This window comes from Amphiprion ocellaris, chromosome 20, assembly GCF_022539595.1.
Source record: "Amphiprion ocellaris isolate individual 3 ecotype Okinawa chromosome 20, ASM2253959v1, whole genome shotgun sequence".
In the NCBI taxonomy this organism is placed as follows: domain Eukaryota; kingdom Metazoa; phylum Chordata; class Actinopteri; family Pomacentridae; genus Amphiprion; species Amphiprion ocellaris.
The window spans coordinates 4,993,990-5,014,049 of record NC_072785.1 but is presented as its reverse complement, the minus strand read 5'-3'; the positions used below and the strand labels follow the sequence as shown (position 1 = coordinate 5,014,049).

Genomic DNA, 20,060 nt, shown 5'->3' with positions numbered 1-20,060 from the left:
TTTTTTGTCGCTTTGTAACTTTTTTGTCTAATTTTTTTGTCTCTTTTTTGTTTTGTTTTGTGTCTTTTGTCTAATTTTTTTGTCATTCTTTTTCTCGCTTTTGCCATTTTGCATCTTGTTTTTGTCAGTTTCTGTCCCAAAGTAAAATACTAGATTGTTCATTGTTCTTTTGTGTCTTATTTTTGTAATATTTTGTCTTGTTTTTGTTGTTTCTTGTCTTTTTTTGGTCTGATTTTTTTTACCATTTGTTTCATGTTTTTGTCGTTTTGTGTTTCCTTTTTGTCTCGCTTGAGCTTTTTGTCTCAATTTTGCAATTTCATGTTTTGCTTCATTCATTGTTTTGTGTATAATTTTTGTCAGTTTCACCCTTTTGTAATTTTTTGGCTCATTTGTCCATTTTTTTATCGCTTTGTAACTTTTTTGTTTTTCGTGTCGTTTGTCTCATTTATTGTCATTTTGTTTATCGCTTTTGTTGATTTGTGTCTCATTTTTATAATATTTTGTCTTGTTTTTTTGTCTTTTTTAAAGTAAAATACTGTATCATTCAGTTCCAGACAGCTGTGACTGAATGTTGTGTTCCTTTGTAGACATTCTGTGATCTGGAAGTTGTAATAAGGAAATGATAAACTGAGGCTGAATGTTGCTGAAATTGAACTTACTTTTCTTGAGAAATTTCAGGTTGTTCATGATGTTTTGTAGAAAGATAATTCCTTAAATGTGAATATTTTCAGAATGTAGTTTTTTTGCACTAAAACAAAGGAAAAATTTGGAGTTATTTATGGGATAATATGTTATGATTTTACTGGTCTGGTCCACTGGAGATCAAATTGAATGTGGAACCTGAACTAGAATGAATTTGACATCGCTGCAGTAGATCATTCCTCCTGTTAAAAAAAAAAAAAAATCACCTCATGCACCCAGTGCTACTATAAATTAATTTTCTGGTTTAAACTGGTAACTAATTAAATCAAACAACTGTTAATGTCCTCGAGCGGCTCTCAAGTTCCAAAACTGTACAGATTAAAAAAAACACCATTTGTTTCCCACAGTACTGCTGACTAATTACTGCAGTAAATCAGCGATGTGTTTTTAAATCCTGCAGTCCCACCCACATCCAGTCCCACCCTGCACTTCATCAGTTAGCACAATCAGCAGCTGTGCTCAGACATGCAAAACTGAAAAGAGACAAACGGAGTTCCTGGGAGAGGCTGGGTGAGCTGCTGTGTTTGAGCCTGTGTGAGTGAGTTACCTGCACTGCACAGCCCAGAATCAGCAACAAAAGTCTTTTCAGCTCCTCCATGCTTTTGGCTGTGGGAATAGAAACATAGAGACACACGGTATATCAGGATTGGTACGTCAGCAGTCAGGATATGGCTGAATAAGCAGAAGAAAAGGTTGATAAAAGTCACACAGCGAGTCTTTGATCATAATGTTCTCAGAAATGATCCGAGTGAGAAATGATAGTGACTGGAGTCCACCTGAGGCAGTGAAACAGTATCCAACACCAGAGCTAATCACACACTGCTGACTACAGACCCTCCATTATTATTCATTCAGCTGTAATTTAAGAGTAAAAGCACATCCTGGTCTTGCAGCAAAAATTCTAATTTCTCTAGAAGCTATTATTTGAAATCATGTAATGGCAGCAGAAGAAGAAACGTGTTGTTTACCTGTTTTAATGCAAGCCTTAGGAGCTGCTAATAGCATTAAGATGGTAGAATAGCAACAACCCAAACATGTTTTGCTGCAGTTAGTGATTAATTATAGTGTTTTATACATACGGGACTGATTAACAACAAGGGTGTGTGTTGTGTTACCTGATATGGGGTCCTTGGCGATGCAGAGGATGTTGGGAAGGGGCATGACGATTAACTGCTGTAAGGTCTCCTATAGGTGGGGGTTAGCAGAGAAAGAGAACAAATGAATTGTACGTCTTCTAATGATAATGTGAATTGTGCATTTTCAACCTGCAGGACAACTAGAAAAAGTACAGGTACCTGGAAAAATGCTAGATAGGTCTGAAATCTGTTAATAAAAATATACAGATACTTGGAAAAATGCAGAAAATCAACCTTGATAATCAGGCAGGTCAGTGTAATATATTAAAATTAGCAGATAAATTAACTAAAATTAGCAGAGTCAAAGCTCAAACCATTAGTCATTTAAACACACAAAGATAAATGCATGAAAACTTTCTGGCATTTATTTGCAAAACTTGTCAGCTGGTAGATGATTCATACTCCTGTGGAACAAAGGTAAGTTTCTGTGGACTTTAACCTCGAGGGAAAAGTTGTATCTGTTCTAAAAACTTAAACTGTGCCATTTTTAGAAGGCTGCACTAAAACCAAAACAAAGCGTAAAGGAGAAGACTAAAAGAAGATATGTTGTGCTTCATTCGGTAGAGGTGCAGCTTTATAGCACTTTCAGAGCAGGTTAAGCAGCATCGATGTCACTCTGGCCTGCTGATAATGGTAAGGAGAGTTACTGTGCCACAAAATTCTCCTAAATATCTGCAAATATTGTTAATTTTGCCCTCACAGTTTACTGCTGTTACAGACTAAATCTATCGGGTGTTTATTTTGAAAATAGCCGAGAAATAAATGATTAAAACAAATGAACTGGACAACAGAGTGCAAAATCATCACCGGTGTAAAAACGCACAATATAAGACAAAAAAGGAATCAGAAATGTTAAGTATTTAAACAGCAGCTTGTTTACTGTGGAGTATAGAAACATGAACAACGTGTGTTAGTGACTGCCTGTTGCTCTGCTTGATTTTACAGGATCAAAAAACCTTTGTGGAACCAAATCAAAGTCCAACAAACAACTGAGCCAGACGCATGTGCCAGTGTGTATGGTGTACGTGTGTGTGTGTGTGTGTGTGTGTGTGTGCGCGTGTGCGTGTGTGCGTGTGTGCGTGTGTGTGTGTGTGTGTGTGTGTGTGTGTGTGTGTGTGTGTGTGTGTGTGTAGAGGCATGCAGCTAACAGGAAACACCCTGCTGTCGACAAATTGTGTCTGTGTCTATGTCAGGAAAGAAAAAGCCCACTAGGAGGGAATGCTTTCCATTCCAGAATATCCTCTCCTGTCTTTAAACACACCTGACTGTACAGATGGACCAGAAAACAGACAACAGAAGCAGCTGAAAAGCTGCTCTTACTGACTCTATCCCAGAAACCACTGAACCAGAGCTCTAGGAGAGGCAGCGTCTTTATGAAAACGTGTAATTTGTCAGCCAAAGCAAGCTGTTTTGAGATGAGGAAACACAGCATGTGAAAAAGGTCACATCACGTTTAGGGAAAGGCCTTGAGGGCGGCAGACAGAACCGACCTCCGGCTGATAAGAAGGGAAATGTAGCTACAGGAGTGTGGCTCTGTTTGTGTAAAACTGGGAGTTTTTTAGGAGGGAAGTATCTATCAGCAGGCAGGGAGGTGCTGGCTGCAATGATACACTCAAACATACCTGCTCAGCCTCACACAAACCATGGTGGTTTTATATTAAACTGAAAACAACCATTCATGTTGCTGATATCTGCTGGTAAGACTACTGTATATTTACGGTCACAGCCTAATGAGATGCAGGGCTCAGGTCTACAGTGTCATCTGCTAACCAGGCAAATAAACGCGCTATCGGATTACCACGTTTACAACCCAGCTGGTAGGGCAATACCTGCAGATACCGTTACACCGGTCTATAGGCAGGAGGTAACGTGATCACAAACAAGTCTTTGTCTCCTTCACTGTCTTACACACACACAGACACAGACACACACACACAGACACACACACGCAGTGAATAAAACATGCGAGCTGGCTACCAGCTGTCTTTAAGGCAGAGTGAGACTTCACCCTGAAAACACCATCGGTCTGCACAAGAAGTTTGTTTATGCCGTAAAGAAACGTGACGGACAGATGAAAACCTAAACACTAAATATACTCTCAAAGAGAAAGTGAGACGAAATTTTGCATGAGATGATCTTGTTCCTAAAGTTGAAGTTGGATTTTACAGTGTCGTTTTCCAGTCCATCCTTCCATCCATCCATCCATCCATCCATCCGTCCATCCATCCGTCCATCATCTATACACCTATAGAGCCTCATCAGGGTCATGGGGGGCTGGAGTCTATCTCAGCTGACAGGGTGAAGGCAGGAGACACCTGGACAGGTAACAGTCTATCACAGGTTCACCTGGACAGGTAACAGTCTATCACAGGGCTACACATAGAGACAAACAATCACACTCACATTGACGCCTACGGACAATTTAGAATCACCAGTTATTAACCTCAGCATGTTTTTAGACTGTGGGAGGAAGCTGGAGAACCTGGAGAAAACCCACACATGTACAGGAGAACATGGAGACTCCATGCAGAAAGATCCCAGGAAGGCTGGGATGTGAACCAGGGATCTTCTAGCTGCGAGGCAACAGTGCTAATCAAACCACTGTGCACCCCCTACTTAGTATGTTACTCTGCTTTCTGTCTTATTTTCTCTCTTTTTTTACTTTTACTCCTATATTACTTGCTCTAGATTTGCATATATATTTATCCCTATTTCTTTATTACGTCATTGTTGCACTGCCTGCTCTACGTGCCTTTTTAATTGCCCCCTGGGGACAAATAAAGTTTTCTGAATCTGAATCTTTTCCAGTCCTTCAATAATAATAACTGGCAATGTTGGTCAGTTTAGAAACTATTTTTATTATCTAAAATACCCAGCTATCTGAATCTCTACGTGTCCCCTTACCTAATGAATCTCTCACTGGTCTATGTGACAGTTTGAGTGGCCACACAGCATGAAGGCTGCATACGCTGTTAAAAAGTGGCTGTTCTGGAGAGAACATAACACATTTAAAAGCATGATTGTCACATGTAGTAGTGGTAAAGCAGGAGCACTACATTCATAAAGGACAAAGCAGTGGAGACAGGAGGATCATCTCTGGGGTCACGACGTCAGACTCAGCTCCATAATCAATCAGCTCCACCACATGTCTGACGGATGACTGCAACTGTAGAAACCACAATTTAAACTCAGCTATTAGTTTACTTTTTAATCAGATGTCAGTGACGGACCAGCATTATTGAACACTGATGCAGTTATTATAAATTACAGCTTCGTTCAAAGATTGACCTGTATTGTCAAATCACACACAACTATCTTGTATAGGATTGTGGTGTACATGTTATTTTTGTATGAGCATTATTTCAGTATAGAGAAATTAAACACAAAGTCATCATGAATAAAGTGAACATCAGTGTCTAATCAAAATTCTCCACTCTGTCTCAGTATTGCTGTATTTGCAGTAAGAGCTCAGATCAATAGAAATTCCCCTCCAGCAACATCACCAGCAGGATCTAACACTTTAAACTGACAAGGAATCAATACAGCTGCTACACTGACCCATTTAGACACACACACCAGGCCCAAATCCATGGCCCACTAACACAGTGGGCTCACATTTCTAATCCCAGATCAATAAAATGGTGGCAGCTAGCAGGATATCAGACTTTCACTGTGCCACCAGGTTCTCTGCTGCACAACTTTCTCACCACTTTGACCATAACCGGCTCCTCTCCTCTGAAGAAACAGCTCTGGACTTGTTCCTACAGCCCAGTATTACATAAAATATTTCAACACACCCTCACAATCTGACACCTGGCAGCCTGTCAATCCAAAAAGCCACAGCAATACAACCTTTACAAATAGTGTTTAAGCTGCTCTTGGGCATTTAAAGTTATCTTATTGTCATGGTGCTGCTTGTAGTTGAAATTCAGTCACATTTTCAGGATGTGTTCTAGAGCTACATGAGCATATGAAGCCCCTTTCAGACTCCTCTCTGTTAACCCAACGGTATCTGAGCATGTCGGCTTGTCTAAACGAGCCCCCGGCTTATTATCGGCCATCCTACTGGGTCACTTTAACATATCAACACAGCACACGTCTGAACTGCATGCTGGGGAATTTATATACACAAATTCTTTGAGTTGTGTTAAGCAATTTATGGAAGACTTTCTTCCACATTTAAGCACCAGTGTTTGCCCAGAAACTTCACAGAGAGCAAAACACACCGTTTGTGTTTCAAATTATTCCAATCACAGCTATTGGGATATTGTATGTTGCTGTTGGTAAAGTAGTAGTTAGATTATGTCACACCTGGACAGAATGTTAGTTAGTTAGGAAATTGCAAATAAACCAGGTTATTTTGGCCAGTTTAATTAACTATTAGTTTAGATGTAGTCTTTTATTAATGCATTAACCATCAATTGATTTACTGTCCAATCTCACAAGTTTGATAAATATTATATAATATAGTATTTTCTATGTAAAATAAATTATACATACAGAAATTTTAAATAACAGTAATGGTGATGTAGAAAGCAACATCACACACGCATTTTTTTTGGTGGACTCTTATTTGTGGACTGTAGTTGTGAATGACTATGATTGACTACAGCTGCTGACTCTCCTCATCTGACACCCATTAGACTTAGACACAAATTCTACTGTGGAAAAGTCTGAGGAGCTCAACAAATATCTGAAAAAGCAAATAATTGACTTATAGAGAGTCGCTGAGATTCAGATTTACATTCAGAGTTATAGGAGCCATTAGAAACTCAAGACTGCCATGACGTAAACAACCATTCAAAAATTTGGGGTCATCAAGACAATTCCATGTTTTCCATGAAAACTCCCACTTTTATCCATGTGCTAACATAACTGCACAAGGGTTTTCTAATCATCAATGAGCCTTTCAACACCATTAGCTAACACAATGTAGCATTAGAACACAGGAGTGATGGTTGCTGGAAATGTTCCTCTGTACCTCTATGGAGATATTCCATTAAAAATCAGCTGTTTCCAGCTAGAATAGTCATTTACCACATTAACAATGTCTACACTGGGTTTATCATTCATTTAATGCTATCTTCATTGAAAAGAAGCTGCTTTTCTTTCACAATAAGGACAATTCTCAGTGACCACAAACTTTTGAACGGTAGTGTTCATAGTCTTTAGAGTAAATTTTGGTCCATGGCTGTTAGTCTTCGTCAGACTGCTGTCACTTTAACAGATGGGGCTTAAGACACAAGACACTCATAGCCAGTTATAGGAAACTACATGAATTATACGAGGAAATGAAAATTAAATGATTACTTTGGATCCAGGATAAATGTATAACATGTTTATTAAAGACTGGATGAAAGTAGTATGAGTTATTTATAGCCAAAACACAACCTATTTACTGATTACAAGACCACAAAAAAAAAACCTTCATGCCTTCCTAATTGGAATTGAGATCAAATTGATAAACAAGCCTTAACTCTGCAATAATCAAGTTGTTTTGGGAGTTTTTTGATTAAAAAATTTTCTCTAAAGTTACCTGAGTTAATATGGTGAACTGGTGAGTTGGTTATACAAACATCCATTTACCAATTCCTGCAAGAAATAACTGTCTTCTTAGCTGCTAGTGGGTCCACTATGTTTTCCAGTTTGTTTTTAACTGCGTTTGGTTCTGAACAGGTATAGTACTGTGGGTTTAAGTAGCATTTTTACTCAAGAAACACCTCTCACTGGTATGCATCGTTATAAAAATACTGACTGTAGTCGCTTTAAGAATTAAGATGCATTCTCCTGGGTGCCCGTATAGCTCAACGCGTTGAGCAGGTGACCCATGTACAGGGGCTGGTCCCCGACGCAGCTGGCCCGGGTTCGATTCCCGCTCGCGGCCCTTTACTGCATGTCTTCCCCCGACTCTTCTCCCATTTCCTGTCTCTCTCTCACTGCACCTATCCAATAAAAGCCGATAAAAGGCCAAAAAAATAACTTTAAAAAAAAAAAAAAAAAAAAATGCATTTTCCTGACTGAGACAAAAAGCGGCATAAATATGACTTTCTTGTCTGAAACAAAAACAGTAACAGTGAAATGTGGGTTAAATCCTACTGCAGAGAAGATTTAAAGCTGTTTAGACCTGTCTTTTGGAATGCACTAATTTGTTCCTAAAACACTAACTAACCATTAGGAACCAATTACTGAAATGTTTTACTTCCAACGGTTTCCTAATGGAACCAAAGCTGTTTAGCATCAAACTAATTGGGATGATTGACAGAGTTACTCTGCAACGTTCAGCTGGTAAACAGGAAACTATCACATCGGATTTTCTGAGACAAAGAAAGAAAGTAAATTCTCATTCCTTCCTCCATCGTAACTCCTCTCCTTTCTCCACTTTGTGTTTTTCTGTTGACTCAGGGAACATTAGCGCTGCCTCAGAACCACCAGCGGTTCCCTCCACCGGGGCTGATGGACGGCTACAAACGGACACGCCGTGCAGCGAGCGAGATAAAAATCAAAAGGTAAGACTGCTCTCTAGTAACCCTGCAGTCCAGCCTCACCCCTTGGCAGGCAGTTAGTGGGGCAATAAAACACTGTTGACGTGCTTGACCAGGGCAAAGACGCACACAGAATATAAGTGTGTGTGTGTCAGTGTGTATGTTTATGTGTGTGTGCACGTATACAAAGTAGGCCAGAGGATACAGAGTTCAAAACATCCCATGTAGGCTCAGGGCTTTGTTCTGCAGTTCCCACGGTAACCAAGGAGGGGTAAAGTGAGAGGGGAAAGGGGTGAGAGAAGCCGAGTGCTGCTTAAGTTACTGCACAACAATAAAATCTTTTCCACAAGAACAGGAGGTTTAAACTTTAGAAGTAGAAGCTTTCACTCACTCAGATGATATCCAAGTTTTACAAACACACTGAAGGTCCAAAGGGCTATTTTTTTTTAGAGGTTTATTGTTGGGACATGTTTTGTTCTATTGCACAATTGAAAGTAAAGAGGTAGATAGTTAACCCTCCTGTTGTCTTCATTTATGAGCACCAAAAATTAGTTTCCTTGTCTGAAAAAAATCCAAAAATTCAGCAAAAAATCCCCCAAATTTCTGAAAATTTGCAAAACCTTCAGGAAGAAAGTTCCAATTATTCCTTAAAAGTTTCCCTCAAAAGTTTTATTTAAAATAAATAAATAAATAAATAAAATCCCCCAAATTTGGCAAGAAAATTCCTGTAAATATATTCAAAAAATGAGTAAAAATTTTCCAAAAAATCCTAAAAAACATCTAAAGTGATTCCATATATATCAGTAAAACTTCTAATATTTACAATACAAAAAAAATACAAAAAAAATCTGGTAGATTTTTTTGTGAATGTTCTTAAGAAACACTTTTAACATTTCTTTTTTTCCACCAAAAAATGTTCAGAGATTTCCCAAAAATGTTGAAAATGTGGAGATCAGAAGTTTCACTGTGAAAATTTTTTTTCCCCACATTTTCAAACTTTAAACCGGGTCAATTTTGACCCACAGGACGATACAAGGGTTAATATGGATACATTTTCAATATTATGACTGAATGATTTAGGTAAAATATTGAATTTCTCATTTTCCTGACAGACAGTGGAATAGTAAAGCTTTGGTTTAGTGCTGACTTTGTAACTCACTTCTAACATGTGATGGAGCATTAACACATGAGAAAGCAGGGAAATCAAGACTGTCAAACCAGGAGGACCACGAGTGTGTAAAAGCATTGATTTGAAGTAAACCGGGTCGGACACGCTGCACAACAAACACCCTAAACTGCTGCTTTGGGCTGATTGCTTTGCTTCAAACCGTGATATTGATTTGAAATGAATTTATTGTTCCCAGCATGACGTGAAACACAGGTCCTTAATTGGAACCGAACCAGGGACAGTGCAGTTATGGAGCACAAAGTTACCAGAGTGGTCATTTAAATGGTGGCACAGACCTGGGAGTATTCTGACAGATACTTAGAGCTATACAGTTGTGCTCAGAAGTTTACATACCCTGGCAGAATTTGTGATTTCTTGGGCATTTTTCAGAGAATGGTTAGTGGTTGGGTGAGGCCATTTATTGACAAACGGCTGTGTTTGCTCTTTTTAAATCATGACAACAGAAAATACCCAAATGACCCTAATCAACAGTATACATACCCTGGTGATTTTTGGCCTGATAACATGCACACAAGCCACTAAAGGTAAAGGTAACCATACTCATCTTTTTGCTTGTAATCAGTGTGTTTAAAAGCTCAGTGAGTTTCTGGTCTCCTTGCATCTTTCATCCAGTGCTGCACTGAAGTTTCTGAAATCTTAGTCATGGGGAAAGCAAAAGAAATGTCAAAGGATCTGCAGAAAAAGGTAATTGAACTGTATATAACAGGAAAGGGACATAAAAAGATATCCAAGGAACTGAGAATGCCAGTCAGCAGCCTTCAAACTCTACTTAAGAAGTGGAAAATGAGGGATTCACGTAGAACAACAAAAATTACAGCCACAACTGCCAGGAAAATTGTTCGGGATACAAATAAAAACCCACAAATAACTTCAGCTGAAATACAGGACTCTCTGAAAAAAAGTGGTGTGACTGTTTCAAGATGCACAATAAGGAGAAAAATGGGCTCCATGGTCGAGTTGCCAGAAGAAAGCCGTTACTATGCAAATGCCACAAAGCATCCCACTTACAATATGCCAAACAGCACAGAGACAAGCCTCAAAACTTCTGGAACAAAGTTATCTGGAGTGATGAGACCAAAACCATAAACATTCCATTTGGAGAGGAGTCCACGAGGCTGATGATGAAGGTCCACCATTCCTACTGTGGAACACAGAGCTACACAGGCACAGGAAACCAGATGAATGCAGCGTGTTGTCAGAAAATACTGGAGGAAAGTTTACGCTCATCAGCCCAGAAGCTGCGCATCGGACGTACTTGGACGTTCCAACATGACAACGATCCAAAACACAAGTTGACCTGTCATTGGCTACAGCAGAATAAAGTAAAGGTTCTGGAGATCTCAGACTCCTGACCTCAATATCATTGAGCCACTCTGGGGAGATCTTAGACATGCAGTTCCTGCAAAACAGCGCAGGAATTTACAGGAACTGGAGGCTTTTAGCCAAGAAGAATGAGCAGCTTTACCATCTGACAAAATAAAGAGCCTCATCCACAACTACCACAGAAGACTTGAAGCTGTCATTGATGTTAAAGTACTAAAAACTGGGGTATGTAAACTTTTGATCAGGGCCCTTTGGGTAGTTTCTGTTGTCATTATGATTTAAAAAGAGTAAACACGGCTGTTTGACAATAAATGGCCTCACCCAACCACTAACCATGAGTGAAAGAAAAGTTTTTCTCTTTTCATTTATATTCTCTGAAAAATGGCCCAGAAATCATAAATTCTGCCAGGGTGTGTAAATGAGCACAACTGTAACATGTTTTTTTCTTATGTTTTCTTGAGACTACCTGAAATATTGTTGTTTGCGTCGTACTTTTTATACAAAACTACAATTTTCTGTCGCTTTGCTGCAGCAATCGATTGGAATTCCCTCCTGAAATCTCTGAAACTGTCGTCTCTTCCATCACCTTCCATCTTTAATCAGAAGCTGCAACAGACTCTAGCTGACCGTTGACATGCTGACTGTTCCACTGAACTGCTAGCATTTATTTAGGCTGTTTTTAATCTATGTCTAAACATTTGTGTGCCCTTTTTTTGAATGTGTTGTTTATTTGTTATCTTTCTCCCTGCTGGGGCCTCTTGCCAGGTCATAATTGGAAATGAGAAACTGTTCTCAACTGATCTTACCTGGTAAAATAAAGAATAAATAAATAAACCAACACTTGAAATTACTTGTGTCAGAGTCCATATTCAGATCTGTTTTGTTTACTTTTATGAAACCACCTGCAAATAACACTAGGCTGCTACAACATAACCCTTTCAGTACTGTACTTTCTGTTGCTGCTGTGCGTGTAAACCATGACATATAAAAGCTCAGATTGATTGTTTTTTTATTTATGTCACCACTGTACAACCTGATCAGGTTCTCCTCCAGATTTCTGTGGGTTCTTGTCATGTTGCTCTCTGCTCTGTCCAGACAGTTTAATTTTGTGGAGAAGCTTCTTCCTATGTGTTGAGCTGCTGTCATCATACGTCGCTGTGGCTGTCACAGCTGTTTAGGACCGGGCATGTTAGTGGCTAAGATTTAATTTATTAACCAACACACCCTCTGATTTATATTCAACTTCTAAGAGCCGTTCAAACTTCAAACCAACAATTAACGCCATTATCAGCTGTTCCAACAAAAGTGGAAAAAAAAGAAAAATCCACCAGCTTCTGCTCCATGATTAATTTATTTCTAATTTCATTCATCGCTGTTAAATTTCCACGTTTGCTGTCTGAACAGAATGTTAACAGTGGACTGACCAGGGCTAAAGAAAGGCTAAAGAGAGACAGTCTACCAGCTAGCATCCACTGATCTGTTACTAGCTGAGCATTTCATCTAATCACAAGACCGGTTTGTTAATTTATAATCATAAGATAAGGTATAAAGGTAGTGCACGCTAACTCTTTGTTATGACCAACTGCACACATTTGGCGACCGTGACCAATCAAAATCTCATGCCTTGGTCAGATTTCAGCTTGTTTCTGCCGTCACAGCGGTGCGGCCGCTAGAAAGCAAAACGACAACGCACATCAGCGACAACTAAAAAAGTGAAGGTAGAGCTAACGGTTACTTCTATTACCGATTAATCTATTCTGATTTTAAAATTGATAAATCATCATAATGATCCAAACGCTTGTCATAAACTACCAGAGTCCAATTCTGAAATCAGCTTCTTCTGTCTGAGCCAAAAACACATAAGAGAGATAAAATAGACGTGCTGCTATTGTTTCCATTTGAGAAGCTGTAACCAACAAATGCTGTCCTAATTGTCTCAACCAGAGGTGTCCAACATGCGGCCCACGGGCCAAAAGCGGTCCTCCAGAGGGTCCAATCCGGCCCTCAAAGTGTAAAAATTCCAGAGAAGACATTAACTGCAGATTGTAAATTAGTAAAACTATAAATTTAAAATAATTTCTAGATCATGACAAGTTGCTTTGATCAAAAAGTAAAATACTAGATTGTTCATTGTTCTTTTGTCATTTTGTGTCTCGTTTTTGCAATATTTTTTCTTGTTTTGTTGGGTTTTTTTGTCTGAATTTTGTCGTTTGTCTAATGTTTTTGCCGTTTTGTTTCTTGTTTTTGTCGTTTTGTGTTTCCTTTATTTCTCGTTTGTGTTTTTTGTCTTATTTTTGTAATTTTGTGTTTTGTTTTATTATTATTATTATTATTTTATTATTATTATTATTATTATTATTGTTTTGTGTATCGTTTTTGTCTCACTTGTCCATTTTTTTGTTGCTTTGAAACTTTTTTGTCTAAATTTTTGTCTCTTTTTGTGTTGTTTCTTGCCATTTGTCTCATTTTTTGCCATTTTGTGTCAGATTTTTGTAATATATTGTCTTGTTTTTGTTGTTTTTGTCTTTTTTGTCTGACTTTTGTTGTCTTCATCATAAAGTAAAATACTATATAATCAGTTCCAGATACCTGTGACTAAATGTTGTGTTCCTTTGTAGACACTGTGATCTGGAAGTTGTAATGTGGAAATGATCAACTGAGGCTGAATGTTGCTGAAACTGAATTTATTTTTCTTCAGAAATGTCAGGTTCTTCATGATGTTTTGTAAAAAGATAATTCCTTAAATGTGAACATTTTAAGAATGAATTTTTTTGCACTAAAACAAAGGAAACATTAGGAGTTGTGGTTATTTATAGGTTATTATGCTGTGGTTTTACTGGTCCGGTCCACTGGAGATCAGACTGGGCTGAATGTGGAACCTGGACTACAATGAGTTTGACACCCCTGGTCTAAACTATCACTGATTAATTTTCTGTTGATAAATTAATCAATTAATCATTTAACTGTGGCAGCTCTTGGGCAGAACAGCTGGATGGAAAACCGAGTGAGAGACGAAAGAGTATGGTTAAGAGACTGTGATATCAGGTTACTGTACAATAGAGAGGACACAGAAGAGATGTGACACACAAACACACACCCCTCCCCTCTCTACACACACACACACACACACACACACACACAGGTTGATGGTGTGCCACTGGGGAGACTGGGAGGATTCACCAGACCAGTCAGTGTCTGCTGGGACTTCATCTAATTAGGAGAAAGCCAACGCCTAGCCTCGTACGAGCAGCTGGAGATGTGTGTGTTTTTCATCCCTGCAGCTGATCCACAACTAAAACACAGTAAGGCTCATAACTCAGTGACTTAAGGTTATCACAGGAGGCACATGCGTGTGCTTGAGTGTGTGCTGAGGTCTGGGAGATTAACCATCATGGACAGATTAACCCCACACTGCCCAGAATGACCCATTTCAGGCAGAGCAAACACACAGTTAGCAGCAGATGTGGTCTTTGTTGGGTCTGACCTCCATGAGTTACTTCTCTACTACACTATCAGACACGTTTGGCTCGTTGCACTGTAAGACAAAGTTGAAATGGGATTATTTACCAACGCACTTTGCATAAACAAATCAGCAGATCTATATCGGTGGCCAGTTTGACACCGAATTTGATGTTTTCACCAGGAGCGCTGGAATCCTGGTGTCTTTCAAAGGGATAACGATCGATTCTAGATCAAACAGCTTCTGCTTTTATACGTGCAGTGCACTCTATATGCATGAATTCTTGATTGCACATCGTAAGTAAACCTGTGAGTTGGTAGTACTGTGTCTTTGTCATACATACTGTACTGTTTTTAGTGAACATTCAGGCTCAAATTCAGCTCAATTCAAGTAAAAACATGACATAAAAACAAGGCTTACTAAACACTTGGATTATTATTACATATTAATGCAGTAGTCTAGTAATGAATGCTATGTTTCCTGCTATCACATGCTGTTAATATATAACAATGAATGCATTTATGTAGGCATTTAGTAATAATAATCATTATTAACTGTCAAATGTAGTTATGAATGACAGGTTCCCTTGGATACATAACATTTAATGTATACTGATTCCAAAATATTGGCCCTGTTCGATTATAAGGCCAATAAAAAAACACTGGTCGATCCCTGATTTAAACTCAAACCACCCAATAATGTTCCCAGAGCACCAACACCTACTAGCAAGCATTACACACCCATGGCTGAACAGAGGTAGGGCTTAGAGGAAGTGTGTGTCAGCAGGATATGACTGCAGCTCAGTCAAATCAACTGCATCTGAGCTCCTTATCTCTGATTTATACAAAACACACACTGTGTACACGCACGCACACACACAAACAGGGTTTATTCTTGTTTCCAACAGCTGTGATTAGCTTTGAACAGACATCACCTACTTACATATTTCTATTTCATAGCCTGTTTTAATGAACACTGCTGTTTTAGAAGGTCAAATTCAAAACCAGAAACTAGCCACACTGGCACAATGCTGCTCATTGGGTTTACATTACAACCCATATAGAACTGCAGACCATTGTATATTATATTTTTTCACAGAATCATTTTCTTTGCACAAATGATATCATGTGTAAAGGCAGCATAATACTACTAAGAGGACAAGTCACTGTTGTTGTGGTCTGCATCACTGATGTGTAGTTATTTCTGGTGGGATGCGCATCAGGTTAAGGTGCACACTCGGAGGTTGTGCACAATGCTATGACTACTGGTAACGTATTAAAGGCTGTGTTCAGTTTCACAACAATTGTGATGGATTTAAAAAGAGCTCTGTTTCCACAGGAAGAAAGCATGCATGCTCCTCAAAATGTTTCAGACACATTTTAGCTAAACATTTTGTTGCTATAGCGCATAATTAAGAGAGTCATTGATGAATTAACAGTTAGAATAAAGCTTTAATTACAAAAAACTGAAGATGAGAAACTATCACCTAATCTTTTATGTAATAAGATCGTGTTGTTCAACCAAACTGCAGTATTTTTTTGTTGTTTTTTTTATCAAAGGTAAATGAGATCAAACAACATTTTAACCCTTGTGTTGTCGGTGAAACTTCTGATGTCCACATTTTCAACATTTTTGGGAAATCTCTGAACATTTTTTGGTTGAAAAAAAGAAATGTTAAAAGTGGATTTTGGTTGATTTTTATGTGAATGTTCTTAAAGAAAATATTACAAGTTTTACTGATATATATGGAATCACTTTATATATTTTTAGGATTTTTTTTGAAGATTTTTTACTCATTTTTTAAAAAAACATTTACAAGATTTTCTTGCCAAATTTGGGGAATTTTAAGGAATTATTGGAATTTTTTTCCTGAAGGTTTTGCAAATTTTCAGAATTTTGGGAATTTTTTGCTGAATTTTTTCAGACAAGGAACAATATTTTTGGTGCCTGTAAATGAGGACAACAGGAGGGTTAAATAAATCTGCTACTGTAGATTAAATATACTGAAACAAGTATTGTACTAAACTTTCTACAGCACAATATGTGCAAAAGGCTAATTATATAAAAATACTGCATAAATAGAAGTCTGTTTTCATTTCCTAACCTTCTTTGATTAGGATTTTACTTAAAAGGGACATTTAGAGGTAAACCCAGCTGTAAATTCTTGTTTGTGAAGTTACTTAAACAGAGGAAATTACAGACAAAGTCTAGGAATGTCACTTTATATATCAGCTGTGCTAAATCAGACGTAACACACACCCTACACAACCCTCCACTAAGCATGCAGGTCACATTCAGTGACATTCCAGCCACTATTGATCTCTGCTAATTACTGGTCATCGAGCACGTCAATTAAAAAGTCATGGTCAGCAAACCCAGAGATGAACCATATGGATGTCCACAATGATCAATACCAGAGTGTTGTTGTGCGTTTGCCTGCAGCGTCTGCTCATGTTTGTAACGTCCAGCTGACACACAGATGTCAGGAGACACACACATGATGATGATGATGATGATGATGCTTAACAGACAAACATGCACACACAGACAGATTCACCACTCACTAAAATCTGTCCGTTGAAAGTAAAAATCTGCTGCAGCTCCAAACAGAGATGCAGAACATGGTGCAACTGATCAGCAGCTGATAAACTGATTCTTCTCCTTTTTGGGTAAAAATAAAGAAAAGAACATGTGGTGACAGGTGTTCCTAAAATAGAATGATGGCCGTTTGGACTGGTGTTTGTGTGTCTGTCTGATCACCATGCTGGCACCGTGTGTTTGTGTGTTTGTGTGTGCGTACCTGGTAGTACGTCCTGATGTGTCTGGTGAGAACAGTCAGGTTGTGAAGGCGAAGCGACACGTCATTGTTCACATTCTTGTTCAGCCTCTGATTGGTGGGACTCGGGTCGCTATGGAGACACAAATACACACCGCAGGAGCGCTTAGATTGATGATTGTGGCTATTTAGGACAAAGATTGTTACACACACACACACACATGTTGTAGGTCCAGGGTAACTATTGTGCAGGGGGAGGATTTATGCCCACATCACCACATGTCTGCCTGTGCCAGACTGATTTGCATGTGAACAGGGGGTGTGTTGGGCTGTCTGGCTGACCTACTACGACTGTCTGACGTCAGCTTGATGCTGGAGCTGCTGTACTGAGGCAGGGCCTTCATACGGCTGAGGCTGGTTAAATAGTTATCAAACTTCACCCTCCTGTTGTCCTCATTTACAGGCACCAAAAAATATCGTTTCCTTGTCTGAAAAAAATCAAAAAATTCTGCAAAAAAATTACCCAAATTTGCAAAACCTTCAGAAAGAAAATTCCAATAATTCCTTAAAAGTTACCCTTAAAAGTTTTATTTTAAAAAAATCCTCAAAATTTGCCAAGAAAATTCTTGTAAATATTTTTTTAAATGAGTAAAAATCTTCTAAAAAAAACCTAAAAATATCTAAAGTGATTCCATATATATCAGTAAAACTTCTAATATTTTCTTTAAGAACATTCACATAAAAATCAACCAAAATCCGGCGAAATTCGACGGATTTTGGTTGATTTTTATGTGAATGTTCTTAAGAAACATTTTTAACATTTTTTTTCCACCTAAAAATGTTGAAAATGTGGACATCAGAAGTTTCACTGTGAGAGTATATTTTTTTTTCCACATTTACAAACTTTAAAACGGGTCAATTTTGACCCACAGAACGACATGAGGGTTAAACTACGTTGATTTTTACCTTGACAGCTTCGTCTTCAGAAGCATCTCACTGAACGCTGTCTCCAAATCTTCCTCGTGATCATCATGTCTTCTTACAAATGCAGGAGTTTTCAGTTTTTTTGTTCAGTCAGTGAGACGCATCAACATCTTTATTTTCACCTTATGTCTGAACAAAAGAACTGAAAACTCCTGCATTAGTAGGAAGACATGATGAACGTTTTTGAGCTGAAACTACTACGGCTACTAACTTCAACTTTATTTATGAATTCTACTCGACAGACAGACAGACAGACAGATAGATGAGCAAGAGCAGCACACATTGCACAGATACAGTCATTTTCTCCTTCTAGAAGAAATATAAATGCTTACAGGAAAATTTCTGTGAAACTGCACAGCGTTCTTATATACATTTTTGGAAATGTATTTCAGAGACTGAATCAGTCAACTAGTGAATGTAAAAAGCACAAATCAACTGCTTCTGAGAGAACAACAAGTGATGGACTGGCTGATCTTTAAACTGCTTTAATCACTGACTATCCAAATGACAACTCAAACACTTTCATTTCTTACACTTTAACAAGGAGTTCTTCTGTTATGCTCCAAGACGCACCTCAAATGTTTTCAGTGCTGACTTCTCCACTTCAAGCTATTCTAAACTCAATAACTTTGATTTTTAATGTGCAAGACTAGAAGTGTTTTGAACTGCCAGAAAGACTTTAATCACCTCTAACTCTCTCCGTGACCCTTCATTTTACATGCACTGTTTAAAAAAAAAAAAAAAGTCATTTTTTCGGTAAAATTCCAGCACCTGCAGTCGCCAGAACGCTGCCATAAAATTACAGTAAAACATTTTCTTCATTTACGGAAAAGAAATGTACTGAAACTGTTGATTTTACGGTTAAAAAAGGTGCTTCATTCCATATTTTACTGTAAAGAAAAGTTTTAACCTTTAAAATCTTGAAAATTTACATGAAAACAACAAAATCTGCATAACCTATCAAAAACATGACAGCATTTTTCCATCATCAGCACAACAGTTTGTGTATTTAACATTAAATATATGTGTAGCTCTGACACGGTTATAGCTGTCATAAATATTAGAGCATATGTCCGTCATTAACACAATCAGTTTTACCGGTACACACTGTAATTTATACACAACAATATGGACATCTAACTGGGAAAATTAGCATTCTTTTGAGAAATAAATGCAAAAATTACAGTATTGATTTGCATTTTTCCATTAAATAACTGTGTATGAGCAGAGAAATGTATTTTTTTCTGAAGAAAAACAAATTAAAATACAGTTTTCTTCTGATTATCTTATTTACAATGATACAGTGTTATATAAACAGCATCAAACTGTTTTAGAGTGTACAGATTTTTACTGTCATGGTTTGACAGTTTTTCAGGTAAAACTTCCAAACATTTTTTACAGTGTGTATATTGTGTACTCAAACACACCAGTGGGCTGTATTAAAGCATGCAGGTGGAGCAGACTATCACCTGGTACAGGAACCAGACATGCATGTAGTCTAGTCACACAGCACAGCTACCGTCTCTGGACAGTATTTATGTTAATTTTTTGTTTATGTTGACCACAAAATAATGACTGGTTCAGCCCGGTTAGTCGGGTCCTGACCAAATATTATTGGCTTTAGTGCAGTTTCATTGTTTGCCAGTTGAATTGGGGGGGAAGAAAACCTGCAGGGTTGTCCTCCAAACAAAGTCTCCCTCAGCTAGCAGTCGTTAGTTCAAGGAATGAGTCACCTGCTGTTGCACTTATAAATATCATATATTCATCTACGGCAGGAGTGTTAAACTCATCTTAGTTCAGGTTCCACATTTAGTCCAACTTGATCTTAAGTGGGCCGGACCAGTTAAATTTCAACATAATAATCTATAAATAACAACAACTCCAAATTTGTGCCTTTGCGTTAGTGCAAAAAAGTACATTCTGAAAATGTGAACTATCATTTTTACAAAACATTATGAACAACCTGAATTCTTTAAAGAAAAATCAGTGCAGCTTCAACAATATTATG

At 38.1% G+C, this 20,060-nt stretch overlaps 1 protein-coding gene across 2 annotated transcripts in view; it reads right to left on the bottom strand.

Annotated features, from left to right (window-relative positions):
- The window catches only part of ccdc88c (coiled-coil domain containing 88C), a 70,452-nt gene that overhangs the window by 39,876 nt on the left and 10,516 nt on the right, over nt 1-20,060 (bottom strand). For both annotated transcript variants that reach the window (XR_002746051.3, XM_023267951.3), the window contains exons 3-5: nt 17,093-17,201; nt 1,818-1,887; nt 1,250-1,308 (exon numbers count right to left, since the gene is read on the bottom strand). Coding sequence is in view for 1 of the 2 variants with exons in the window: in XM_023267951.3 (XP_023123719.2) it covers nt 1,250-1,308; nt 1,818-1,887; nt 17,093-17,201 (238 nt within the window). In the remaining variant the exon portion in view is untranslated. The remainder of the gene's footprint in view (nt 1-1,249; nt 1,309-1,817; nt 1,888-17,092; nt 17,202-20,060) is intronic.